The 27,699-nt window shown below is 42.0% G+C and overlaps 3 protein-coding genes across 11 annotated transcripts; 1 reads left to right on the top strand and 2 right to left on the bottom strand.

Annotated features, from left to right (window-relative positions):
• Positions 1–1,066: 1,066 nt before the first annotated feature.
• Positions 1,067–3,406, bottom strand: gadd45ab (growth arrest and DNA-damage-inducible, alpha, b). The gene is made up of 4 exons (XM_083767047.1): positions 3,224–3,406; positions 2,693–2,794; positions 2,311–2,524; positions 1,067–1,860 (listed from the first exon to the last, which is right to left on the bottom strand). The coding sequence occupies exons 1-4, from the start codon at positions 3,271–3,273 to the stop codon at positions 1,747–1,749; spliced, it is 480 nt and encodes a 159-aa protein (XP_083623173.1). The 5' UTR covers positions 3,274–3,406; the 3' UTR covers positions 1,067–1,746.
• Positions 3,407–6,972: 3,566 nt separating this feature from the next.
• sec16b (SEC16 homolog B, endoplasmic reticulum export factor) lies at positions 6,973–21,208 on the top strand. Of its 4 annotated transcripts, XM_083767661.1 has the most exons (27): positions 6,973–7,280; positions 7,474–7,572; positions 7,808–8,142; positions 8,550–8,647; positions 8,736–8,841; positions 9,516–9,727; positions 10,480–10,637; positions 10,750–10,811; positions 11,019–11,157; positions 11,293–11,523; positions 12,097–12,194; positions 14,032–14,113; positions 14,465–14,582; positions 14,678–14,789; positions 14,897–15,002; positions 15,309–15,446; positions 15,629–15,730; positions 16,048–16,132; positions 16,419–16,549; positions 16,586–16,644; positions 17,550–17,707; positions 17,862–17,890; positions 18,449–18,565; positions 18,651–18,713; positions 18,802–18,895; positions 20,000–20,049; positions 20,322–21,208. In XM_083767661.1, the coding sequence occupies exons 3-26, from the start codon at positions 7,850–7,852 to the stop codon at positions 20,014–20,016; spliced, it is 2,808 nt and encodes a 935-aa protein (XP_083623787.1). In that variant the 5' UTR covers positions 6,973–7,280; positions 7,474–7,572; positions 7,808–7,849; the 3' UTR covers positions 20,017–20,049; positions 20,322–21,208. The 4 variants fall into 4 exon arrangements, with proteins under 4 accessions (XP_083623787.1, XP_083623785.1, XP_083623786.1 ...); XM_083767659.1 differs by having other exon boundaries at positions 16,419–16,644; XM_083767660.1 differs by having other exon boundaries at positions 6,981–7,088; positions 16,419–16,644.
• Positions 17,592–25,564, bottom strand: znf648 (zinc finger protein 648). Of its 6 annotated transcripts, XR_014569404.1 has the most exons (4): positions 25,421–25,511; positions 23,420–25,012; positions 22,602–22,704; positions 17,592–17,692 (listed from the first exon to the last, which is right to left on the bottom strand). XR_014569404.1 is itself a non-coding variant. In XM_083767666.1 (3 exons), the coding sequence occupies exon 2, from the start codon at positions 24,888–24,890 to the stop codon at positions 23,436–23,438; it is 1,455 nt and encodes a 484-aa protein (XP_083623792.1). In that variant the 5' UTR covers positions 24,891–25,012; positions 25,421–25,511; the 3' UTR covers positions 22,290–22,704; positions 23,420–23,435. The 6 variants fall into 6 exon arrangements, 4 of the variants coding, with proteins under 4 accessions (XP_083623792.1, XP_083623791.1, XP_083623790.1 ...); XR_014569405.1 differs by having other exon boundaries at positions 22,602–25,012; XM_083767666.1 differs by lacking the exon at positions 17,592–17,692 and having other exon boundaries at positions 22,290–22,704.
• Between the last annotated feature and the right edge of the window lie 2,135 nt (positions 25,565–27,699).

Raw genomic sequence — 27,699 nt, forward strand, 5'->3', positions numbered from 1 at the left:
ATCACATGCACATGCTGTACCTACGTGCTACCTTCACCCAGTTGCACTCCACACAGCAGACATTAGGCGCTGCCGTATGATGGGACAACAGCATTCCATTGAGGGTGGACTGCATGTGGTGTTGACTCAACTCTTACCCCATCTGTATTCTGCACTCATTGGTTCTATCTGATATCAATATCTCCATCTCTGTTGCTCTTTCAGTGATTTCACAGTCACACCGACATCGCTGCAGCTGGTCAGCCCCCCTACTTAACGTTGGCTATTAATGAGGAGTACTGCTATTGTTATGGCTTTGCTGGTCAGGGTTGCGCCCCTATTCATAGGACTATTTTTAGCCATGTGGTTGGAAGTACTGCACAGTGACTGAATAGCCCTGACTCATGCACTCATTGTTTCATGAGCTTCTATTTAGAAAGCTTTGTCCCACCTCACTCTGCAAAAGCACCCACAAGTACTGGTGTCCTCCAAGAGTACTATTAGGCATTTGCCTTTTATTACCTTTCTGCTATTTTTAGTACTGTAAATAGTTAAGTTTAGCCCCTTTTTGTTTGATGATGGTGTAGACGTCATGGTTGATTGCTGGTTACACGGTACATAGTGGGAATTCCTCTCCACAAGATCTAATCTTCAGTCACCTGCAGTGTGGAACTGACTGTGCACGAAGGCCTGTAGTGAATGTATTGTAACACAGCACTATGGACAGTCCTCTAGCATGTTGTAGAATTAGTCAATTAGACAAGAAAAATGAATTTGTTGTAATATAATAAAAGTATTTAGACCTTTAATGTGATATTGCCTTTGTTACCAGGTTCAAGAGAGGCAAGCTACTGAGTAGGCAGGCTGCCTCAATGGGTTCTAGAAATAAGCAGAATAGGTCCATAGTAGCCGAACACGCCAGGACAAAGCCCCACCCTTATGGAACTACAAGTGTTTCATATAGGCTTGTTAGGGCAACAAAATCTGTTGTTCTTCTGTACTGACAGTTTACAGCTGGCAGTGGCATAGAAAGCCCTGCACTGACTACAAATCATTAATTCAATGACACTTAAACATTTCTCTCTTGTTTGTGTATTTGTTTATTTTTTTCAACGTATGAATAAGGTAGTATTCCATGAACTATGCAAGAATAAATACAATTCATTAAATTAATTATTCAGAATGCAAAACACAATAAAGTTAGTGGACATGTCAATACATTACTCTGGCCTTTTAATAACATGCTAATACTTTCCCTTTTGACTTGAAACAAACGTCTCTTACCACCTTAAATACCATTAAATAAAATCACTTTAGTCTTTGTTTAGATTTGGTCTAATTTAAATAAATTATTCTTCGGCCCGAAGGCCCAGGCTAGTCCAATCCAGTGTATTCCAGTCCTTAAATCTCAGCCCTTGAACAACTGAGGCTCTCTTGTCTGTGTTCCAATCCTGAGCTCACCACCACGTGTGTCTGTCGGCTCACATGGTTCAATATCCTGTGTGGAGGCGTTTTTTCTCGGCAGAGAAAAAGGCATGCTATGGAAATCCTGTAACCCAGATTGCTGAGTCACTCTTCCTTGGCCCGAATATCCACTCTGACTCGAGGAGTCTGTTGAACTTTTTTTCCTTTATCTTATTCCACCCTTCCCATCTCTGCCCTTTATTCTCTGGGGCCCAGCCCGAAGAAGTCCGACGGAGACCTTGCACAGGTCGAGTGTAAGTGATCTTCTTAAATGCACACAATACATTGATAGTTGTTGAAGCATCATCGGTCGGGCAGGTTAATGACCGGCACCCACTGGTCCAGACATCGACTGTCTCTGCAGAACCCGTTGACTTTGCTCAGAGCAGGGTCCTTCCATGGTGAAGACTGGGTGTTCTGAAAACACAAGAAGACAGGACAAAGATTAACTCTGGGAGTCTGGCTTTATGGAATGCACAGACCTGGACTGGTAATACATTTCGGTGTACATTAATGTTGCTTGAATTCTCTGCAGCAACTGGCATCAGACAGTGAGTACCATGTTGCATGTACATGTGCATCATCATCTTCAGTGGAATCCTTCTAATCTCATGCTCTTATGCAATAATTATTTTTCCTAGAATGTGCCTCTGGGGAGGTGAGCAGTGGGAGCCGTCAGTAATTAGCACTGGGTAGATGCCTACTGGGAACATAAAGATATCAGACCCACCCTGCTGCAGCCTGGCTGTGCCTAAGGCTATAAACAAGAGATTGAAGGAAGGCCCAGACAATTAAAGAACCCTGGGTATGGCCCAAGGGACTGTCGTCTACATGCTCTAACCGTAAGGAGCCATGAGTAATACTTACAGTCACGAGAACACAGTGCAGATCCATGGGCTCCCCTCCGGTTTTCACCCCACCGAGGATCTCTGCCAGACGCCTCATGTTGCTGACTCGCAGGATGTTGATGTCATTCTCACAGCAGAACGCCTGGATCAAGGTGAAGTGAATCTGAAGGGCAACATCCTCTTTGTGCTCCTCGTCTGTGGCCAGAAGACACAACACCACATTGTCTGGATCCCTAAAGACAACAAAAAACAAATGTGTTTTAACAGGTTTTATTGAGTATTAATGGAATAAAAAGGACCATATTGGGTTCTGTTGTGACTCTTGCATTTCAAGACTGGAGCAGGCACGATTGCATTCATTTATTTATTAAAGTAGCTTTATGGGTCGTCTTATAACTTACGCATTCAGTGACTTTGCTGCCTCGTAGACACCAACAGTGATGCAACCCTGAGGTAATGCAGAGCTGAGGACTTTCTCCAACGCTATGGCCACAGATTCCATCCTGAAAGGACAAGTCACAACAAGCAAATTAATAATTGGAATTTGCCGAAATCAACACGCAATTATGTTCAGCAACCCTACTTCCCCTTAGTTAGTTACTAAGGTATGAACATCATTGTTGCGTTGCGTGCAACCAAATTAGCATTTCCCCCGCTCTGTTGGTTGGCTGTGTGCCACCCGGGAGTGAATCACATAGCAGAACAGGTTAACTCAGCTGTTTAACAACGTTAAACATACGACACGGACACAGTCGACACCACGACATTGTCGCTTGCCGACAAGAACTGTTTTACAAACGCGTGGAATAGTTTTGTAGATCCGTTCTTGTAGGACATGCTTTGCAAGCAACACCCTGAGGAGACTTCGACGGGAGGTAAAAGTTTGTTCTGCAACTATGCATTAAATCGAAAAACAAATGGACGCAACTCACCTTTCTGAAGAGTTTTCTCCACTAGGTTCTTCAAAAGTCATATTGCACATCCGATCGGACGAGAGAGCTAGAATATCCAGAGACGGCGCGTGTGTCTCGGACGGTCCTGTGATGTGATATTATCCACACGGTGTGTTCACTTCACTCTCGCTAAGTATCTCTGCACAGTGCACACACTGATCTTTGGTTTCGTGGGAAACGGCTTCTAAGGTTTTGAGAATATTTGCATGACTCTATCCCATTGGCTATATGCAAATATTATGCAAATACGACGGGACAGCCCTAGTGGGCTCTCTTGGCTGGGCTCATTTTGGCCAGCGCATCAGAGCTATTGCGCCCCCCTGTGGCGATAATATGCCATTATTATTTATTTTTTTAAATTGAGTAATAATTAAACAAACAAACTGTAGCCTATTTGAGCCAAAGGTTTTGCAGATATAGAGCACTATAAGCTTAACCTTTCAATTGAGTTCAATGGACAGGCCAGGCGCACAATTAACCGAATGCTGCACAAATGGTGCATAAACATTATGTTCAGGACCTTTGCCATAAACATGTACAAATGTTGTGTTGTTGTGAATAACCATTAGCTATGTGCTATGGCCCCGAGAGGCAGAAAGAAAGAAAGAAATAACATTCTGTATAACCTGGGGAACGAACATAGGGATGACCTAAGCCTAAGATTTAGACTCTTGTAGATGTATTTATCGATTCTGACATCTGATGGCTAGGGTTGATTGGGTTGGGGAGAAGGTTATGCAGTGCACCTGGGTGGATGCCAGAAGCAGAACCTCGTATGTTCAGTTGTTCACGTTTGGATCAGCAGGCTACAAGTCAAGTTGTGGACAATGCGTTCTTTTCCTGTGTATAATACATGAAGTCCGACTATAGTCCCCAAACGGACTAGTGCATCAGCACCAAACGGGCAGCTGTGGGTTAAGTAGCGGAAAATTTCTAACCTCGCGTCACGCGTCACGCGATGAGTTCTGGGACCAAGGCTTCGCGTCACTAGGCTTTTCCACCACGGAGGGAAACTTCTGAATGTGAACTGACTGGCTCCGTCTTATGAGCTAATTTAGAACTTCCTGTCTGAGAGCTAGCTAATTTAAGACATCCGGTTGCCTTCAGAATAAAATAAGGTTATTTAATTCGTTAATTAAATAATTATTACATTACATTATTAGTATTATTATTACATCACAGTTATTGTAAAGACACACATTATGTTTCTGTGTAAAAATAAGTAATTAAATAACATAAAAAAGTTATCTAAATGTATAAATGCTATTCACTGGAGTGCATGGACTTTATAAAGTGGACACTGGAGAAAAGACGGCTCCGCGAGGCAACTATCTGGACATACCCACCCACGCGTTCGGGGAGATGTCCTGTACCACACCCCACTCTCCGCTAAGCGGGAGAGGTGTAAAATTCACAGCAGCAGACCTTCTACTGAGGTCAATGCTCAAAAAAGTACCGTTTCCAGACCCAGAATGGACACTGGACAAAGAGGCCTCCGCGAGGCAATATCTGGACATACCCACGCGTTCGGGGAGAGGTCCTCTACCACACCCCACTCTCCGCTAAGCGGGAGAGGTGTAAAATTCACAGCAGCAGACCTTCTACTGAGGTCAATGCTCAAAAAAGTACCGTTTCCGGACCCAGAATGGACACTGGACAAAAGACGGCTCCGCGAGGCAACTATCTGGACATACCCACGTGTTCGGGGAGATGTCCTGTACCACACCCCACTCTCCGCTAAGCGGGAGAGGTGTAAAATTCACAGCAGCAGACCTTCTACTGAGGTCAATGCTCAAAAAAGTACCGTTTCCAGACCCAGAATGGACACTGGACAAAGAGGCCTCCGCGAGGCAACTATCTGGACATACCCACGCGTTCGGGGAGATGTCCTCTACCACACCCCACTCTCCGCTAAGCGGGAGAGGTGTAAAATTCACAGCAGCAGACCTTCTACTGAGGTCAACGCTCACAAAAGTACCGTTTCCAGACCCAGAATGGACACTGGACATAGAGGCCTCCGCGAGGCAACTATCTGGACATACCCACGCGTTCGGGGAGATGTCCTCTACCACACCCCTCCACATCTAACTTTTGATCAATTTATGTGTGTGTGTTTGTGTGTGTGTGTGTGTGTGTGTGTGTGTACAATGTTTGCACTTTATGTTTGCAGTGATGCTTTGACCTATACCTTTTTATACATTTGAGTGATGTGTGCACTTAGGTAGATTGCATGTTGTACCATATTATACATTTGAGTGACGTTTGCATTGAGGTACATTGCATGTTGTACCTAAGCTTTTGAGTAACGTTTGCACTTGGTACATTGCACGTCTTACCTTTTTATACATTTGAGTAATGTATGCACTTATAGGTGCACTTATAGTACCATTTTGTACTTTTGAGTGATGTTTGCACTGATTGACTTTGTAGTTTTTGCATGTTTTGCATGTGTTTGAATAATGTTTGCTGTATTAACACAGATGCGCACACACATGCAGTAAATTGATCAAATCTGTGACTACTAAACTATTAAAGTAGCTTCTCAGTCCACATTAAGACAAATTGTGATGTTTAAAAACAAATATTGTAGGGATTTGGAAACTTTTAAATGAGCGTTTTATTTCTGATTGTGATGATCATTATTTTGCAGAGTGATTTCTTCTTCTTCTGTGTAACAGTGAATGAGAAACACCGTAAGCAAACTGTATGCCTTTTTCTTTCCATTGAATTGATTGATTGAATGATTAATTAAAAGGTATTTATTTCTAACTTTCAAAGCCTGGTCTGTATTATTTTATTCTTTTATAAATGTAATGCTATGGAGAGGGCCACTACTATATATATATAACGCTCGATCGTTGTCACCTCATCTATACCGATGAGGCACCGCCCAGCCAGAAAGATGGGTTGGAGGAGTACAGGACAGGACAACAGGAATGTATAAACACAGCACTGTAAAAATAAACTATTACTGTTAATGGACCATCTACATAGTGAATGACATTACCATTGTCATTCATGCAGACATTAGTGTTTAAACACCAGTAATTACCAAAATAATTAGTATTACTTTTACTTTGCAAATGCATGCATGTTATAGGCCAGTGATTTCATGTCAATGCCCCAAGGCACAGCACTTTTTTGAGCGTTGACCCCAGTAGAAGGTCTGCTACACCTCTCCCGCTTAGCGGAGAGTGGGGTGTGGTAGAGGACATCTCCCCGAACGCGTGGGTATGTCCAGATAGTTGCCTCGCGGAGGACTCTTTGTCCAGTGTCCATTCTGGGTCCGGAAACGGTACTTTTCTGAGCATTGACCCCAGTAGAAGGTCTGCTGCTGTGAATTTTACACCTCTCCCGCTTAGCGGAGAGTGGGGTGTGGTAGAGGACATCTCCCCGAACGCGTGGGTATGTCCAGATAGTTGCCTCGCGGAGCCGTCTTTTGTCCAGTGTCCACTTTATAAAGTCCATGCACTCCAGTGAATAGCATTTATCCATTTAGATAACTTTATTATTATTATTATAATTACTTATTTTTACACAGAAACATAATGTGTGTCTTCTAGCATCATTTAAATGCTTAATTTGTAGTTTTAATGTGCAAATTAAACTTTTTTTCAATACTCTAGAGGGTACTCTTATTTTGAAGAGATCGTCCACCGGACGTCTTACATTAGCTCACTAGATTAGCTCACTAGACAGTGCCGAACTGACTGCAGATCAGCCAGCCAGCCATCCTCCAACTCTTAACTTCATCCTACTCTCTCTCATGTGTATGACGAAAACTCTGACGGTCTACTACTCGTCAACGTGGCAAGGCGCAATCCATAGTGTTTTTTTCTTCCCGGTATAATCCAGCAGATTTCTGACTAGTCTATTTTAAAAATGGCTGTTTATCGAAAATGACATCAATTCGTAGAAGTTGAGAATACGTTATTTCATTTTGTATAGCCTTCGGAGACTCAGACTGCAGCTGTCAAAGGGCGTGTCCCAATGTGCATGGACTATGTTATTACGCCTATATTAAACCAAGATGAAGGTCAGAAATTAAATTATTTACATACCGGTATAGAAATAGTTTAATGTAAAGTGTTTGGCTGTGTAGTCTATGATCATCATAATTCCCATGTAGTTATAGCATGGCCTATTCATATCACATATTTGCAACTGCAAATTGGTGTGATAGGTCACGCAACACTTACACCTGAACTTTATCCCCTGTTATCATGCAGGTCACTTCAGTTCATGTTGTGTTTTCGTGTGAAGTGATGTGGAAGTTACAGTTGTACTTTGACTGAGTCTGAGTGAGATCACATACGGACGAGGTTGAGGTGATTATAGCCTGCTTTGTTTTTTTGCTAGTAGGCCTATATGTGATTTAGCGTTGGAAATCTTGAAAATCACTTTTATGTTTACCTGTATCAATGTTGGTTTTAATTGAGACATTAATTCAAATCATTAACCTATAGAAAAATTGATTTCTATGATTTATTTTTACAATAGGCCTATGCCTACACTACACAGCAAACCTTTTTCAACTTGTTTTCCTTTGGGGAATAAAAACAGTGATTTCTGAGTGTATGAAGAGATCGAGGGAGTGCTGCCATCATGGACCCCTCAGGTCACAGCTGGTCAGAAAGTGGACGACAGTCGTCACAGTCCCTTAGAGTGAGAAGCAGAGAGGACCATTCGAGTTCTGGCCACCGTGGCAGTGACCAGAAGTATCCTCCGTCAGCCGACCCCGGAGACGACAGGCATGGATGGATGCATCCAGATGCTCGCCACAGAGCCTACTTCACTAGCCCTTCACCAAGACCAGCAGACCACACTGCCACCTCTTACATCACACACGGACATGACTACCGCCGATCAGCACACTCCACGACCACACCACAGCCCAGGTGAGTTCAGTGATGCAGTGATAGGCCTTCTGAGTCTGTGACTGGAGCTAAAAGTATACTTAGGAAAATAACTGATTTTAAAATGCAGGATTGAAATGCTGGCCTAACCAATTCAACCATATTATGCTATGTTGACCTGTCCCAGGCTAGGGGCTATATTAGGCCCCCTCCTTTTTTTTCACTCTACACCAAATACCTATTTTCCCAGAATGGGAATGGGTTCATTTTAGGCTCTCTCTCTGTGTGTGTGTGTGTGTGTGTGTGTGTGTGTGTGTGTGTGTGTGTCTGTGTGTGTGTGTGTGTGTGTGTGTGTGTGTGTGCGTGTGTGTGTGTGTGTGTGTGTGTGACATGTGTGTATTTACACAGACAAGAGTTGGTAAATTGGTTTGGTACACCTCCGTTTTCAGGCATGGGTATGACTATCCACCTCACAGCTACTGGGATTACAAAGGGAATTATGGATACTATGACCAGGATTATTACACAGCCCAATATGGACACAAAGGTACTGTTATTAATTGGTGTACTATACTATACTACAGTCTATACTAAAAAACAGATTATAAGATTCTGTGTCATTTATGTCTGTGAAGATGCTGGCCAATGGGCTGCCCAGGACTGGTGGAGGTCGGACCCAGGTCATCACGAGAGATCATATGAGCAGGAGCAGCCTGGACGTGCCTACACAGAACAGTACATGTCAGTCCCTCACAATACCGCTCAGCGCTCACCCACACATTTTTGAGTGGTGCAACCACTCCATTACACAGCTATGTGTGTCCCTGGGTCTGTCTGTCCAAGCACGAAAATAGTTTGGTTGGTAACTCTGTCATTTCTCGACCGTTTCGGACGCAGGGCGGCTCACCTGAACCGGGCCAGCCCCCTGGGCACGTTCCTGGTGGTCTCGATGTTCCAGGAACCCCCCGGGGACCCCCACACGTTAACTCTGTCATTTCTCGACCGTTTCGGATGCAGGGCGGCTCGCCAGAAATCCAGTAGTTTGACAACTGAATTTTAAAACCAAAATGGTGACACTGGCACTACCATTAACAACTCTATTTTTTCATTCTTTATTCTTTTCATTTGTGTCTTGGCTGATGGTTTATTTTTTCACCCAATTTAAGGGAAAGTGGGAAAAAATCCCTTTCTGGCCAAAAAGTACCGTTTATACGTGTGGTGGGGGGCTCAGAGTACTTCCACTAAGCAAAGTAGGCTTTCTAATGACACAACCCGCCTTTGTTTTGGTGAACTTTTTATTTACGCTAAAGAGGAGAGGCTGGTCTGCATTCATGCGAACCGTGGAAGTGCATTTAGAGCTATGGACCAGAGCTAAGCCAACTGGTAACCTGTATATTGATAATCTCTTCATTTAGCTATGACCAGCAGAGAGACAGCTCCAAGGCCCAGTCTTACGTAAATGAATCTGAGGACCGTTCTTCCAAGGACAACGAAGAGGCCTCCTCTTTTTTTCCGGGTAACCTAGCAAGCTCCAAAAACTCAGGGATGTCTACGAGTAGCTGTGAGCTCAGTCAATACATCAGTGGAGCTGAGCATAGTGACCCAGTCCATCACTCATCTGATACAGGTGAACGCACGCACGCACGCACGCACGCACGCACGCACGCACGCACGCACGCACGCACGCACGCACGCTCACACACACACACACACACACACACACACACACACACACACACACACACACACACACACACACACACACACATACACACACACACACACATACACACCAAAAAACACCTGCACACTGTCTTCACTTGCTCAATTAATAAAATATGTTTTTATCGCAACGTTCTGGCCAAGGTCCAAAATTTTGTTTTTTTGCTTTCCCTTATTGATCAAGCAAAGGCGAAGGCATGAGCTGGTGCTTTTTATGCTTTGATCTGTGTACAATGTACTATGTTTAGTCCACCAACACACCTATCGCATAGATTTAGCTCAGGTGTACAAAATACTTTAGATTTCTTCATTTCAGTTTGGCGTCTTGCTCAGGAACACTGCTGTATTTACTAATCTACTGCCGCCCCAAAAACTCTGAGAGTAGAAAATGACCCACAGACACTGTGTGAATGCAATTATCATCCGGTACAATTAGCCGTGGTATCTGTGGACAGTGGACACACTACAAAATCCCCAGTGTTAATTTAACTCTGAGTCAATTGTAACACTCAACATAAATTAACACAAGAGAATTTAGCTATAGAAGGGCCGTAGTTGAGACTGATCCACTGTTATACAAAGAAAGAAAGGCCTGGCCGAAATATGTTTGTGGTGATATTTAACAGTGATACTTGTGTTGTTATTCTTTGTTGTCAGACCATGCTGCTGTGACAGTGCGTCAGATGGCAGTTCCTTTTAAGTACACAGTGCCTCATCCGGTTGTCAGCTTTGGGCCTGCAGGCCAGCTGATCCGGGTCAGCCCAGGCATCTCCATACAGGAAACCCCAGGCCAGCTGGAGATCCACAGTCTAGAGGCATGTTCAATACACTGTCAACCTGTACGAAAGACTTAATTATAGGAAAATGTCGTTTCTTGGAGCAATAGGATTATGTCACTGTGATTACTGTACCGTTATTTCTCCTCAGGTCATTCTAGGAGAGACACAGGAACAGCTGGAGATGAGAACATTCCCTGGGCCATTAGCTAGGTATTGCTTTAGTATTTGTCTTCAAGTACGTAACAGTTTTAATGTCTGTCTGTCTGTTTCTTTCTTTTCTATTATTTAAATCCAGTAGTTTGACAACTGAATTTTAAAACCAAAATGGTGACACTGGCCCTACCATCCAACAACTTTCTTTTTTCATTCTTTACATTTGTGTCTTGGCCGATGGTTTCTTTTTTCACCCACTTTAAGGGAAGACTTGCACAAAATAGATGCCATTGAGTTTGCCCACCAGAGGGCAGAAGCATGCTTGAGAGATGACAAACTTCCAGACAGGAATGCTGCTGCTCTCTTGTGGAATCTCCTGATACTGCTGTGCAGACAGAATGGAGTAAGTGGGTCATGCCAAGTGATATACATTACCTCGAAGTACAGTACATCTCAGTGCACTGGGAAATACCTAGCAGTCAAAATTAACATCGTGATTCTGTCTGAAAGTGATATCACTTTATTTCCATGGGATCAGCGGATAGTTGGCTCGGATATCGCGGAGCTGCTGGTGCAGAACTCGCAGGCAGATGGATCCCGGGTCCAAGATGCTCCCACACTCATTGATTTCAGTGAGAACCTGGCACCTGAACCAGAGCCTTACAAGGAAGAGGACCTGCTAACAGGACATCTCAGCAGCTTCAGCTCTGAGAGCTCACAGAAAGACCTGGACAGCTACACTAAACTGCTCCTGGCTGGGAGGAAAAAGGTTACTTCACCATATTCACCATATCCCTCTTCTCTGTTGCCCCAAGCACTAGAATAAAAAGCACTTACCTATGCTCAAATAGGTAAGTGTATTATTAAAACATGTTTGGATTTTCTTTTTGCCTATAATGTCCAAAATAGGGACACCAAAAGCTGTTTAAAGTAATGCTATACTGCACTCTGATTAGAGATAGGAATTCATAATATTTCCATTCATAATTCTTACTGATTCTGGATCAATGTGGAAAAGGTAGGCTTGCAAATGTTTTCAACTATTGTATAACCTCTGGGTCTGAACACAGTAAAAGGGCATAAATCATGTCTGCCTAATAACATTTGAACATTAAAAAAAGTAGTAAGTAAGTTATCTTTTTAGCAGCATGGACACATGACTTGAATTGAGCTTGAAAACATACAAAGTCAGTTATCGGAGTTGACGATTCTGATAATTTCATGATTCTGATTGCTGATTCTTCCCTAACTCTAATAGGTCATAGAAATTGTGTTGTCGTGACTCATGACCCGCTCCCACCCTGACATTTGCTCTCTTGTTGTGTCCCATCTGGTTCCATAGGAGGCTCTAGATTCAGCCATGAATAGTGGTCTGTGGGGCCATGCACTCTTTCTGGCCAGCAAAATGGACAACAGGTCTTATACCACTGTGTTGAACAGGTAAGAAAGGCTGTCATGTCATCTGAGACATGACAGCTGCAGGAAATCAGAGTACTGTTCCCATATAAGAGTACACAAGACCAGTAATGTGTGAAGAATGTCCACCACACACTATGCTTACAGTTGAATGTTCAGGATTCAACAACAATGAAAACAAATGAAAAAAGACACATACACAGACAGTATAAGCATACGTGTATTTAAAGTATGCATTTATGTACCTCGATGTATGTATTTGTAGTTTGTATTGGGAAGGCCTGGTATGAAACTATGGAGATAGAAGTTGTTTATTTTGTAGGAAGCACTTCTCTGGGTTGACACTATTCAGGGATTAGAAAATCTTTACAAATTCCATCATATCATTATTAAATTCAAGAACCGCTGTCTGTCTGTCAGTCTGTCCCTTCCCTAGCACAGAGCAAGACAGCTGCTCGTCTAGAACGCCTCCTCACAACTCCACAACGCACAAACAGACTCAGGGAACCTAGCGCCGCGCAGCCCTGTCCTCCAACCTAAATCTGCCCCGCATTGCACACACCAAACATTCTAACAATCATTCTTAATTAAATTAATTTGTGTCAAAAACAACTCATCTCCCCGCAAATCACATGTCACCAGTGTCACCAGTGAAATGCATGTTGGGACGGACACTGATTAATACTGGGACACAGTTTTCCGCGCAACATTCCACCTCCCCTTTTCCACACCGCCCCCAGGCAGGCATCAGACCTATACATCACACCCACATGGGGAAAACAACTCAGACCCATAGTAGCCAGCTACTCTTGCGTCCGTCGACATCACTTCTTCTTTGGGGAAGCATCGCGGCCAACGCGGGGGTTGCGTGGCACAGGCACCTGAAAGCCAGCTCTGACAGTTGGACGGGGCATGTTCATGTGAACACACGTACGCGCTGTTTCGACACGAATGCTTATCTGTCGGCGACTCAGGCTGGCCAAATGGAGACGTTTACCATCTTCAAACAGTTCCCCCCTTGGGAGTTGGTTGGTGTGAGCTTGCCACCATTGGTATGGGGATGTGGGAAGTGAGGACGCTGGCGTCGACGGTTCGCCACTTCAACTCCCAATGTATGAACTAATGAACCATTGTAAAGCGCTTTGAGCACTTGGAAAAGCGCTATAAAAATGCAATTCATCATTACTCTATGGCTTGCTATTCATGATGTAACCCTATCCATTCACTTGCTGTTTTGCCACCCTGAGTAGTATGTCTCAGAACATACTTTATGTCAGGGCCACACGAGAGGGGCGACTAGTTGTGGGAATTTAAAGGGTGGGGGACTGACAAGACGTAGGCAGTATGCCCTGTTCAGACCTGCCATTAAAATGTATCCTTGCCTGGGTGATGTGATCACCCAGGATACAGCTTTAAATACCGGTGTGAATGCACTCAATTGGTTCTCAAGACATTATGCGATATGATCACTCACACCGCATTAGCAGGTGGCCTGGGAAACATACTGTATGTCAAGTCAAGTGTATGTATGCAGTGTAGTGTGAACGCATTCAGGGCAGTCTAGTCACCGACATTGCCACACCATACAGTAAAATGTAGTGATTTAAAAATGTATTATTTCATGCTTACAAAATGGGACTTCACTTTGTGTGCTGGATGTTTTTGAATTGATATTTCTATGCAAGGTTTGACGTACAGGTTTGAAATACAGATGAGGTCATAGTTTTAACCACTTACAGTACTATACTTTATATATTTCTTTGTATGGAAAATAGTGAAAGTAGCGTTCTTCTGTTCCCATACAATGTTGCCTTGTGATTCTGTTGGTCACTGTTTCATGACACAGTGGCTCTGTTTGCAGGTTTACAAGCCAGCTAACAGCCAGTGACCCCCTGCAGACCCTCTTCCAGATGCTTTCAGGGAGAGTCCCTACGGTAGCCACGGTAAATCCCAAAGAAGATGATGTGTGCTCTCAAGATTTGTGTACTCGGTTAAGCCCTATAGCAATTTCCAATAAGTGCTATGTAGGGCGGGTTGGCACTTTCTTGTTTTTTCACCATCCTTACTCAACAGAAACAACTAAAAGATAAATCTATTCTATTGCCACTTTATTGGATTAACAGTCAAAAAACCAGTGGTATACACTACAATGACACTATTTTGACAATATTAAAATAAAAATAGTTTAAAAGAATACATGGAAAGTAATTGTTTACATTATGCAATAAATGTTGCCACTGAGACGTGTTAGTAGTTTAGTAGCTGATCTGTTGGATTGGATATTTTGTTCCCAGTGCTGTGGTAATGAAAAATGGGGTGACTGGAAGCCCCATCTGGCTATTGTGCTCTCCAACGAGTCAGGCGAACTTGCAGTCCAACAGAAGGCCATCATCACCATGGGAGACACACTAGGTATGAGCAGTCTGAACAACACATCCTATGATGGAAGCGCAAAATGGCTTCCATTTGAATACGGTCAAGAGGTGGTGTTTTTTGGTCTTTTCCAGCCTCAAGAGGCCTCCTACATGCTGCACATGTGTGCTACCTGACAGCCCGCACTCTCTTTGGAGTGTTCACACACAAAGCAGCAAGGCTTGTGTTGCTGGGCAGCAGCCACATGTGAGTGAGATACAATTGTCAACATCACTCAACCTCATTTTTTATGCTTCTGGCAAAAGTTGTCCTGACAGTTGAGCTGAGAACTCCATATCCTATTTCTCCTTTAGGCTCCCTTTCTTTGAGTTTGCCAGCAACGTTTCCATTCAGTGCACTGAGTTGTTTGAGTATTGCCAGACACTTGGAGGAAATGTATTTTCAATCCCATCCTTTCAGGTAGTTACTAGTTCATATCATCCATCTATATTTAATTTCCCATTGCTTTTGTCTTTTTAATTGCATTCTCGTGTGTCATACACCTAGATAAGCTCATACTCAAGCTTATGCTGTGTTGACACTTTTCTCTGTTGGAAATATGTAATCTTTGTACCAAAATATTAATTGGCCCTTTAACGTGTGTTTTCCGCCCTATTCAACGGTCAACAGAGATCTTGTCTACTACATTATATACATTTATGTACATGGTTTTGATACTCCAAATCAACTTTTTACGATTGACACTAATATTGACATTGTGGCCAGGTGTATAAATTCCTGTATGCCAGTAGACTGCTGGACTATGGGCTTGTATCGCAGGCGTTCCATTACTGTGAGGTGGTAGGAAAGGCAATTCTTCAACAACAGGAGCCGTTTCTGGTGCTTAGTGGAGAGGTTATTAAGGTATGGTCCTAACATTATTCTCATACAACTGTGTTGTGGTCCAGAAATAGACGATCTACAAGAGCACAACCTCCTGATCGGCTATTTCTGGCATGTAACACTATCATACGATGAAGTATAAACCAGGCTTAATGCTAAAACAACTAAAACAAGCTGTTTTCTTTGTGCTTGTTTCTACTCAGCTAGCAGAAAGACTGAGACAGTGTGAGGGTCAACAGCTCAGTGGAGATGCACAGGACCCCAACTGGCTGCAACAGCTGCGCTTGAGGCACCATGACGTACAGGTAACAATGTCAGGGCTACCATTCCATTTATTCCACAAACCATCATGTCCACATTACACTATTTTTCCTCTGAGATATTTCATGCCAAGATGAAAACTGATCTTTCATGAGAAATGTCCAAATCTAGGTTAAGGTGTTTGGCAGCCAGTTGTTGATGTAATACAGTCCAGCAATGTTGTAGTTGATTACTCTTACTCAACTCAAACAAAAAATGTGCTTCATTATAGTCAATCTTCTATTTAAAACCTAGTTTGGCTTTCAAGTAATAATTTACACTCACACATAAACAGTATGGCTAAACATGTGATTTTGCTCAGATGGGGAGATATGCTTGTAATGATACATACCAGTCACCTGCTGAGGGAAGTGCTTTAGTCCACGGGGAGAGCAAAGTGTGTTCAGGTAATATTCAAGACCCAGGTCATTATTTCTTATGATACACTTAGTTGTGCGCCTGTGCAGCAGATCTACAAGAACTCACAGAGCTTGTAGATCTGCTATTTCTGGTGTGTGGTGACACAGCACACAACCAAGTATAAATCAGGCATAATTATGTGGTGGTCTTGACACCAGAAAGCAGTTTCTTATGCTTCACACACTTGCAGGTGATGAACTATTATCAAGTCCTCCTGCTGTGGTTAGGCTAGATTATAGAGGCCTTTCCCTTCTTTCCCTTTTTTAACTACAGACTCAGACATAGATGACCTAAGAAGTGATGTAAAGAGTCCAAAAGCTGAGCTGCTTTACTACAGAGGAACGGAGGAAGAAGAAAACCCCTGGGCCCAGGCTGCAGGACAACAAGATAACCCCTGGGCCCAGGCTGCAGGACAACAAGAAGATAACCCCTGGGCCCAGGCTGCAGGACAACAAGAAGAAATTACAGCATGGGGCAGCAGGGGAACTGAGAACTGGAGGTATACTGTACAATTTGTGCCAAAGATTAATTTGTTAACTACATTCCAATTACACTAAATTCTTAGTCTCAGACGTAAGAAAGATTGCACTCAGTACAGTGGATAACGCTGCCAACACTAGGCAATTGTCAAAATATTAAACTGAGAAAACAGCCAGGAAAAAATAAATGACATTGTTGAGCCGTGCACCTAGAGCCTTTTGTTTAATCTGGAGTGTTGCGGTGATTCTGCTTTGCAGTACTTTCTCTTAATTGTCAAAATATGCCATTAAAACAGTCAGACCTTTACACCGTAAAAATGTCAGCACTTGCTCAGGAAACAGCGTTTAAATCGGGGGTAGAAGAGGAAAGTTCAATTTTTCTATATTTTATACTCCATTACACCTCAGAGGCAAATATTTTACCTTTTACTCCACTACAATTATTATTATTACTTAGCAGATTTAGATTAGCATTCACCATTTTGTTCTTATAGAACCGGTCGCATCACAGCGCAATGTATTTTTACTATTACCTTATTTGTTTATTTGAGGCAGACAGCAATCAGTACAGTACAGTACAGTACAGTACAGTACAGTACAGTACAGTACAGTACAGTACAGTACAGTACAGTACAGTACAGTACAGTACAGTACAGTACAGTACAGTACAGTACAGTACAGTACAGAAGCAGTGTAAATATATGAAGAGTTAGCGAATTCTGAGCTGGTACATTGACAAAGAAAAAAGGCTTGACATTTACTTTGGTAGTTTTAGTATGCTTTTGTAATTTTACTCAGGAATACAGGTAATGTATCAGAGCATTTCTACATTGTGGTATTGCTACTTTTACTTAATAAAACAATCTGAGTGCTTCTTCCACCCCTGGGCTCACTGTGATACACTCCACTGTCCCTTTGTCTCTAGACCACAGGCTAGTCTTACACTGCCAGTGGATTCTGCTCCTCCAACACTTGTGATGGCCGGTAGCCAAGACAGTAGTTATCACAACACAGATAACGCTGAAGTCAAATCTGCTGCTTTGCGTTCTTCTTTGGAGTGGCTCCCTCCTTCAACAACAGAGAGTAAGCAACAGATAATAGCACAAAACAAGATTTTAAAATGTTAATTAATATAATTATACATTAATGTATTATTGATAGGGATAGATAGGGATAGATAGATGACTGTATGTGCAATATAAGAATGACTCATTCTTTAAATTCTTTGTTTCACCAGGTGGTCAGTTTTGTTCTGGAATAACCAGGGTGAGTATTATGTACTGACAAATGGTATAAATTAGCACTTTGGTTTAATCTAGCAATCACAGATAGGCTGAGATATTCAGTTACATAATGTGTCATCACCACATAGGCTATACAGTACTAGGGATGTGCCGATGAGACATTTTGGCCGATATCGATATCCGATATAATTAATTGCTGTTATGGCCGATAACCGATATTACCGATATGATCTCATTCTGTATTGAAAAATTATAATTATAATTATATAATTATATTCCATTCTGAAAAATACATGTAACAGGGTATCTGCACTGCTTAGGCAAGTCAGATTTAACTTAAATACCTTATATTTATTATTGTGAGCTTGTAGATCTGTTCAAGCTGTTACTTTGGGCATGTTTATTTGTAAAGACAGACCGATTAATCAGACCAATTAATTAATCGGTTTGATTAATTAATCGAACCGATGCCAATTAATCTAAAAACAACTAAAATCGTCCGATACCGATATGTTTGCCGATTAATCTCCCATCACTATACAGTACAGTATGTGTCATTCTTATATTTTGTTTGCGTCAGTTGAACACCATGGCAGAGACTGACCACAGTCATGGAGTTCACAGTCAACAGCCCATTACACAGGAAATGTCTATGCTTGGCATGGGTTCACAGCCAGCCAATACCCTTCCCAAACAGGTGTGTGAATCATGTTTACAACTTTATAGCAGTTATGCTTTTATCTTACATAAGTTTTAATGTGTCCTTGGTTTTTGTTTTGCAGAGTACCAAAACAGGATGGTTTAGTGGCTGGTTCAAGTCCAAAGATGTCCAAAATGAGAACTCAGTGAGATTTCAGTATTAATGTTCTCCTCAACTTTATTCATTTGACCTTTTCTGTCTTAGTTGACGTAAGACATATTTTCTTTTCTCAGGAGTCAGTGCCCGCTGCTGGCCACTGCCCCCCTCCCCCACCCATGGGCTCCCATACTTCGCCTGCTGTCGTCAATCCCCTTTCAAAATATGCAGGTGAGTTAGAGCAGTGGTTCACAAAGTTTTTCATGTCAAGGACCCCCAAATTGACACTAATTAGCCTGCGGACCCCCATTTGAAAACATATGCTATCTCAATGATGCATGTCTCTTCACAAACGTCCATGAACCATATGACGTGGTTCTCAATAATAAGCCTGGGTCCCTATCAAAAATACATGATCAATGTACAACAATCAAGGACCTCATTCAGGGTCAATTGTGTGGCATGTTTTATATATTGTACAAATTACATTTTTAAGTAATTTAACACAATGATTGACACTTTATTTCATTTATTGACACTGAAATTGAATTATTTGTTGTTCACCTCAGTGATGGCACTCCAAGTACTGTAGAGGAGATGGAGTGGTTGTTCTGTCATGTGTGCATTATGTGGGATCTTATTGTCTCCACCAGGATGAAGGCATCGGGAGAGTATGTTTTGCAGTCAGTCAGTCTGTCTGTCTGTCTGTCTGTCTGTCTGTCTGTCTGTCTGTCTGTCTGTGTGTGTGTGTGTGTGTGTGTGTGTGTGTGTGTGTGTGTGTGTGTGTGTGTGTGTGTGTGTGTGTGTGCGCGCGCTGTGTGCTGTGTGTGTGCTGTGTTCAGGTTGTTATGATCATGGATATTGATGTTAGTTATATCATCAATATCATAGCCTAATATATAGCCCTGCTGGGCGCGGCTGCACTAATAACTTTGGGACAGGCCCGTCTAGTTTAAATGGACAGGAATCAGTCAAAAGGGAGACATCCAAGGGATGGATGGGGAAGGATCAACAAATGGAATGTCAGAACAGGTCAGCTCCATATATGGAGATCTAAGGGTTTGAGGTTTGAGTTGCTGGCCAATATTGATGACATCAGGGATCTCCATATATGGGCTTAATATTGATGACATCAGAGATCTCCATCCCTGATGATGTCACCTGATGTCACATATATGGTCATGCCTGGGGGGGTGACGGACTAACTAACTGACGGGAAATGCACGTTTTCATAGTAAAAGTGGTGTAGTAGTCTGTCACTGATGGCATTATCTTTCTAATCGTGAATGTGATATGATGTCATAAATATTTATTTTCTCTCTTTTTGCATAATAGGGCAAACGGGGGTGTAGACACCATATCAGCGCCTCCATTCTGCATGCCAGGTAAAAACGTACTGTAGTATTTGTTAGTAGTTGTACATAGGCCTGTCACAATTATTTGAGATAATCGCAATTATTCATACGTACAAATGTATCTGTTGAAAAACAGCGAAAATACATAAATACATAAATATTTGGTATTTATATGTTCCAATGTTCAAAGTCAAATAAATTATTAAATCATTAATCTCAATTGTTTACATGACAATTGATCGTCAAGTATAATTTGGTCGTGACGGCCCTAGTTGTACAGTATTTCTCTTGTGCATTTCTAGGGTCATTGACACCGCTCCTACTGACCTCATGACACACCATCGCCATGCCAACAGCCTGTTTCTTTTTTTGGATGCCCTTTCAATTGCACAACACTCCCCTCAAGAAGTATGTAGGTTATTGAGATACAGCGGACGGGCTGGTAAATCATATTCTCAGAGGGAGTTAAACAGCTGTGGTGTGTTTCCCTGACTGCTGACAGCGTGATATTAAAATGGATGGAGATAGAAGGGAATAGAGATGTATGAATCACCTATATTTGATAATAATAATGCACAAGGGAATAATGCTTTCCTGCAGGTTGACTGGCTGGGTATGAACCACTGGGATGAGTTTTTGCCAGTGTTGGAAAGTAACTAAGTACATTTACTCAAGTACTGCACTTTTTGCACAATTTTGAGGTAATTTGAGTATTTCCTATTTTCAATCATTTTACTTCTACTCCACTACATCTCAGAGGCAAATGTTGCACTTTTACTCCATTACAATTATTTGAAAACTTGTGTCCATTTGAAAATAACAGATCTACAAGCTGTGTACCTGTAGATCAGGATTTTATAAATTTTGAACTTGTGAAATGGGACATTCTTGAATAACTTGGTACTTTAACCCATTCTGACCTGAGATCAGATTCATACGAGGTTTCCGCCGGACACACACTGGTCTGATGAACCCATTCTGACCTGAGATCAAATTCTAAAAATGTCAGTCGTTCTTCGATTTTTCAAAAAATAGCAGACCTACAAGCTACAAGCTACAAGCCTACAAGACCTATCGCGCCACTCGGTGGCGCGATATGAGCTTGTAGATCTGCTATTTTTCAATAGCTAAAGCATAACATGATGCCAACACCAAAATGGGTGCCCGGTCAGAATGGGTTAAGTTTGAGGCCGATACTTTTGTACTTTTGTTTTCTTATTTTGTACTGTACATTTTGAGTACGGGACAAGTATAGTATTGATACTTTTATTGATACTTTAAAACTTGTGAGTACTTCACTGGCTTTTGCAGGGTATCATATGAAATATAACAATTGTAAAGAACTATGCATCAGTTAATCTTACAACTTGGAATAAATCCAGTACGGCTTGGTTCCAAATTAAACCGTTTCTAGCCTAAAGTAGAGAATAATAATAATACATTTTATTTATAAGGCACCTTTCAGGGCACTCAAGGTCGCCGTACAGGTTAAAAACAGTACAAAACACAGTTAAAAGCAGAACAAAACACAGCTTGCAGCAGAAGACACAGGTCACGCAGAGTCATAAGCCTGAGAAGTGCATTTAGGCAGAAAAAAATGCCACAGGCATTTTATCTTAAATCCAGCAACGAAGTTTAAAAAAGCGCTGTATAAACTAACTAAATGCTGTAGTTAACCAGTGCAAAGGTTGTGCTAATTTATACTTGTCCTTCTCAGTAGTTGTTTGACATGACCACGCTGAAAGAAAGACTGCTAGCATGTTTTTGTCGTTGTACATTATGCACTGTTGTGAGCTTATAGATATTATGTGAGCTTGTAGATATTAGGTTATTTTTTACACAGGACACTTTATGTATAAAATAGGGCTTAAATTTGGATGCTTCTTATAAATGTCATGTTGCTTTTTTATTGCCAGTTTATATTGTGCCAATGTTTTCCAGTACCAGAACAGTTAAATTGAAATATATCCACAATATCTATATCTATGCTTTTGGTATAATTTCTTTCTTGATGTCTCAATGTGCTGCTAAATTGTTGGTGGGGCACAAAACTAATATAATGCATGAAATAGAGCAAGTGTCACCCTGACAGGTGTTGGTGCCAACTGAAAATGTGGAATAGTGTAACAGTTTCACTTCATACCCTTGAAGAATCAAAAGGCTATGCAGTTAAGATATTCTTCAAATAATGACCTTAGCGAGAAAGGAAAAGCATTCTCACTTTGAAAATAATTAACATTTTGTAAACACTTGTTTTTTATTGACATCATTACACATAACTTAGAAATTCTCCAAATGCAAATAGCATATGATGTGTTGTTGCTGTCTCAGAATATTAGATCACGTTATAGTTATTCAATATTATGGTTTGGGAAAAAGTACCAACCACACATGCTTGTCAATATGATAATGATAAACATCCTTGTAACTGAACAAACACTACTACTAGGCCTACTACTACTACTACTACTACTACTACTATTTAGAAAATATGCATACAAACACTCGTATAGATATGTCTGGCGTAATACAAGAGTACAAGTGAGCTAAGGATTAAGAAGTTGTTTTTATATTGTACTTACATTCTGGGAATACACTTGATAAGCCATGGCCTTGTACTCTCTGAAAGCAGCTTCATATGACAAGCTGGTTTCCATTTGAGTTAAACCTCTTGATCATGTTTGCCTATGTTTGAAAGGAAACTCTTGTTAATGATTCAAAGGTATATGGATTTACTTTACTAAAAATGAAAAATGTTCTCACAGAATTTAAATATAATTAGAGCCAGAAGGATATATCGGCGAGTCCGATATATTGGCCATTATTAGACTATCAGTATCTTGTATGCAGTAGTATGCAGCCAAAAGTCAGCTTTTCTAATGTTTCAAAAATAGATCTACAAGCTCATAATGTGTTGCACACAATGCATTGTGAGCTTGTGGATTGGCTACTTTTTTAAATAGTGGTTAAATAAATCAACCACTAGTTTAAAAAAGTTAGTTTTGGTTTAATATTATTTATTTATATATTTTTCATCAATCAAAACGCCGGCAATTGGTGGTCATAGGACTCTAAAATTGTGATCGGCATCAGACTCAAAATGTTTGGCATCGGTTAGTCTATCTGCTATTAATTCTATAGGGTAACAGGTCATCTCGCCCCTTTGCCAACTCGCCCCCGCGAAAACGACGGCTCGCCCCAGAATTTCTAAGCCGTGGATAGCTCCCCCCCAAAGCGTGGATATCTCGCCCCAAAGCGTGGATATCTCGCTCCATGTTTATTTCATGTTTATTATTACCTCTCATATTAGAACATTTAGAATCAATGTTGTTTGTCAAAGGAGAACATTTATATAACTGCTATAGCTACAGAGAACAGTGGTGCTGCAACATAAATGTACCTGTCCTGAAAAAGAGTCACAAATTCTTGTCCTTGTGGCTCAGCGTGTGCTGTGCAAGCTTGGACACACATGGGAAAGATTTGTCACACTCTGTACAGACAAAGATTCTCCCAGCGCAGGTCTGCTCCTGGTGCTTCTTCAGCATGGTGATTTGGGTGAAGCTCATGTTGCAACCTGTACAGCTGAATGGCTTCTCACCAGTATGAACATACTGGTGACGCACCAGACGGGATGCCATGGCAAAGGACACCCCACACTGTGTACACTTAAAGGGCCGCACGCCAGTGTGAATGGCCTCGTGCTCGATAAGATTAGATGACTTTGTGAAACTCTTGGCGCACACGGAGCAGACATATGGACGCATGCCTCTGTGTGTCTTCTGGTGCTCTGCCATGCGGCTTGCCAAGGCAAATGCTTTCCCACAGTCGGGGCAGCAGAAAGGTCTTTCTCCGAGGTGTTTGCGCTCGTGTCGCTGCAGGGATAGGGGTTTGTTGAAGGTCTTGTCACAGTATGTGCAAGGAAAGGGCTTGTTGTTGACGTGCATGTTGCGTTCATGCTTCCGCAAGTCAGAGGAGCGCACAAAGTCCTTGCCACAGGTGTCACACACATAGGGCTTTTCTCCAGTGTGCGTACGGATGTGCTTGCGGTAGTCAGAGGACCAAATGTAGGTTTTGACACAGAAAGGGCAGTGATACGGTCTCTCGCCCGTGTGCAGGCGCTTGTGCTGCTGCAGTGTGCCTTGATGAGAATAAGCCTTTCCACACACATCACATACATGCGGCTTTAAGCCGCTGTGCGTTTCTAAATGACTCTGCAGGTTGCAGAGCTTCTTAAAGGCCCAGCTGCAGTGGGGACATTTATAAGGACGGTTCTCTGCGTCGGTCTGAACTCCACGTTTTTTCATAGCTTCAAAAAGTCGACGGACCTTGCTGTCCTCACAGGCGTCAAACAATAAAACATCCTTTATAAGAGGATCATTACCATCGCATTCCATGTTCACAGCGCTATCTATAGAACATCCTTGTCCATCAGCATTTATGTTTTTCACATTCCACAGCATCTGACTGGCAGTATCGTCAATTTGTAACTTCTGGACCTTGGCACAGTTGGTTCCATTCTGCTGCAAAGTGTCTGAGTATGCATTCCTTGGTCCATGTGTTTTGTTGACTTTCATATATTGAGTGCATTCATCTCGACGGCTGCAGTCTTGGTTATGACCAACTTCACTCTCTTCTCCTGATAAAAGGCCAGCAAACTTGTCCATAAGGGTCCATTTGGGTGTTTGAGGGTTCAGATAAATCATCCCAGTGTCACTACAGCCCCAGAGTGTGTTGGCATCATCATTATAAGTGCTGTCTGGGATGAGATGAGCAACTTGCTGTTTTTCCTCATACTTCCTTAGATTTCTCTTTGAAATGTATTTCTTGTCAGCTAACCTGTCAGAGGTCCACATCGGCATTTCCTCAGACATCTCCCTAGCCTCACGAGCCAGCCTCAGTTGTATTCGATTAAACAGAAGCAAATGAAATCAGTTGCATGGGTTGCGAGTTCCACTGGGAGTTCCTGACACTTTATATTCCCTCTTGGCAGGAACTGTAGAAACAGAAAGAACAGCTTACATATGAGTTATAAATCTGTGTGTGATGTGTAGTAATGTAAACTTAAGCCAGCACTATATGAAAAAAAGAAGGAAAAAATGGTAATTTATAAATTACAACATCAATGCATGAAGTAAGTAATTGTACCCAAGAGATGTATAGATTATAATGTAGGCCTGTACTATAGCTCCAATTCTTTTGTATTGTATTTTTGTAAAGCCAGTTTCGTACCATGAAAAGCGCAATATGTCATATTATTTATTAGTATTATAATTATAATTATTTATTACAGCTACAGTTCTTGTTCTATGTGCAAACAACTGCAAATAAATAGTAGATAGGCTACTACATCATCACAGGCTACTTTCACCTCTCAGATCAGGACAGTGGTACTGGTATTCACCTCTGCTTTCCCAAAAATGTACAGCAACAGTTACATCACATCCACAGCAATAAGCAACTCATTCAAGAAGAGAAGTGTGCTCACTCACTGTGCTATAGTACTCACATGCACAACCAGCGGAGTTTAGGAGGAGTTAAGCGACGGTAGTAGACAGTAGTAGTAGGGGTATACGGCGCAGCTACAAGCTGCCGTTGTGAGCTTGTAGATCGGCTATTTTCGGTGACGACGGAACGTAGCCTACTGCGCGCACGCAGAAACTTGAGCCAGATTCCCCAGAGCCTTTGAAATTGAATCGCTCAGATTCACTCTGCCTGCTGGCGACAGGCTACGACCTATATATATATATATATATATATATATATATATATATATATATATATATATATATATATATGCATGGTGCATGCCCATAGGCCTAATTGGGATGGAAAGGTCGAATCAGGCGAGGATATTGATGCTGCAAAGTTATCTGGAAACCAACATGGGAAAACACTGCCACCATGCGGACCTGCGCCCGTGGTGCACTTCCATTGGTCAATAAAAACAGAAGAGGGGGGGGGGGTGTAAGGAGATGATGATGAGATGAGATGAAGTTTGAGCGCTTATAGAGAGTATGCACATGCATGATTTTCCCATCAGGACACGCCCCCCTCATCTAGACTGAGTGGCAACTGGCAAAACATTGAGCAGCATGGAGTGTTGGAGTTTGGAAGGGCTCATCACTCAAACTTCTTGCGTACCACCTGTTACTAAATGTCACATAATGCAGGAGGCAGCAAAATGTTGTGTTATTGAAAACAAGCAATTCCAAACTCTGACACTGCAATGCAGGGCATTTATTGACAGAAAGTAGCTCATAACGTTTCTATGGTGGATTTTCATGAAACAAAAACTTTTCAGATAGAAAGAGGATAATTCAAGCTTTTCGTACAGCTGCAATGTTGGTGAGTTTATATAACATTGTTTAATGCAATCAGGCAGGACTTTTCTGTTTGGATGAATGGGCTGTCAAGGCCAGAAAGTAGTTTTTTGCCACTCAGTGGGCGTTCCCGCATAACTTCCAGGTATATGATGTCACGTGCATCCATCTATAGCAGTGATCCCAAACTTTTTCATGTCAAGGACCCCCAAATTGACATTAATTAGCCCATGAACCCCCATTTGAAAAGATATTCCAGGGACCCCCATAAGAGAAGATTTTTTACGGCTCTCGCAGTAATTCTCAACACGTTCATTTTCAAGGAGCCCCCCAGTTTGACATGCATTAGTCTACACTCTTGCTTTTAATTGACCTTTACATTTTTTTGTTATTCATGTCCTCACTGTATTGCATTACTGCTATTATTTTTAATGTTTTATGCCTTGGTTTTTCTTTCTTTCTCCATTGCTCTGTAAAGCACTTTGAGCTGCATTTCATGTCATGAAAGAAAGTAGCCCCTCTCGGAACCCCCTGGGTCAGCCCAATCCGAACCGGGCTGACCCGTAGGGTACCTGTGCGGTGATGTGTTTTCGTATGGAAATTATGGAACGCAGACATAAATACCTTCTCTTCCTTCCTTGTTTATTGACACCTCATTGTACCGCCTATCTGGCTAGCTAGTGGCACTATAGCTATGACAGAGCAGATCAGAGGCAGGAACGTAGCCACGCACAGCGGCACAAGCCAACCCCGCAGCGGGAGGCGGTACAATTGGACGTCAATAAACAAGGCAGGAAGAGAGGAATCAAAGCTTCCAAATCGGTCAAACAAAGTTACTTAACGGCTTCCGCGGCACAGGAGAATTCGCAGTGGTTTTTATAGGTACTTATAGTTCACACATTCAGAAGCCCTCAAACGAACAGAAGCCCTCAAACAGCGCAGAAACCACGTATCCGACGGTATTTGTTTATTTATGTTCGCGTACCAGGTGGCAGGGTAGAGGTGGAGCCCATGGTAACTGGTTCACAAAAATGTCAGAAACTTGGGTTCTGCTTGTGGGGCTAGAAAGAAAGGTGCAAACTAAAATGTATTATTATTATTATTATTATTATTATTATTATTATTATTATTATTATTATTATTATTACTAACGTAGACTAATGCATGTCCGTGGACTGTCGACTCGACGGACCCCCAATTTATATTGTAAAATCAATGTTAATTTAACTCTTATGGAGTGTACAATTTGGTTCCATTTGTGCACTCTGCATGGGTTGGGTTACAGACCCATAAGGGTCCATTTGGTTCCAAACTATTATCATTTAGCTGGAGACCCCCTATAACTCCATCAAGGACCCCC

Source organism: Protomyctophum parallelum (assembly GCF_964188405.1).
Source record: "Protomyctophum parallelum genome assembly, chromosome: 6".
NCBI classification, from domain to species: domain Eukaryota; kingdom Metazoa; phylum Chordata; class Actinopteri; order Myctophiformes; family Myctophidae; genus Protomyctophum; species Protomyctophum parallelum.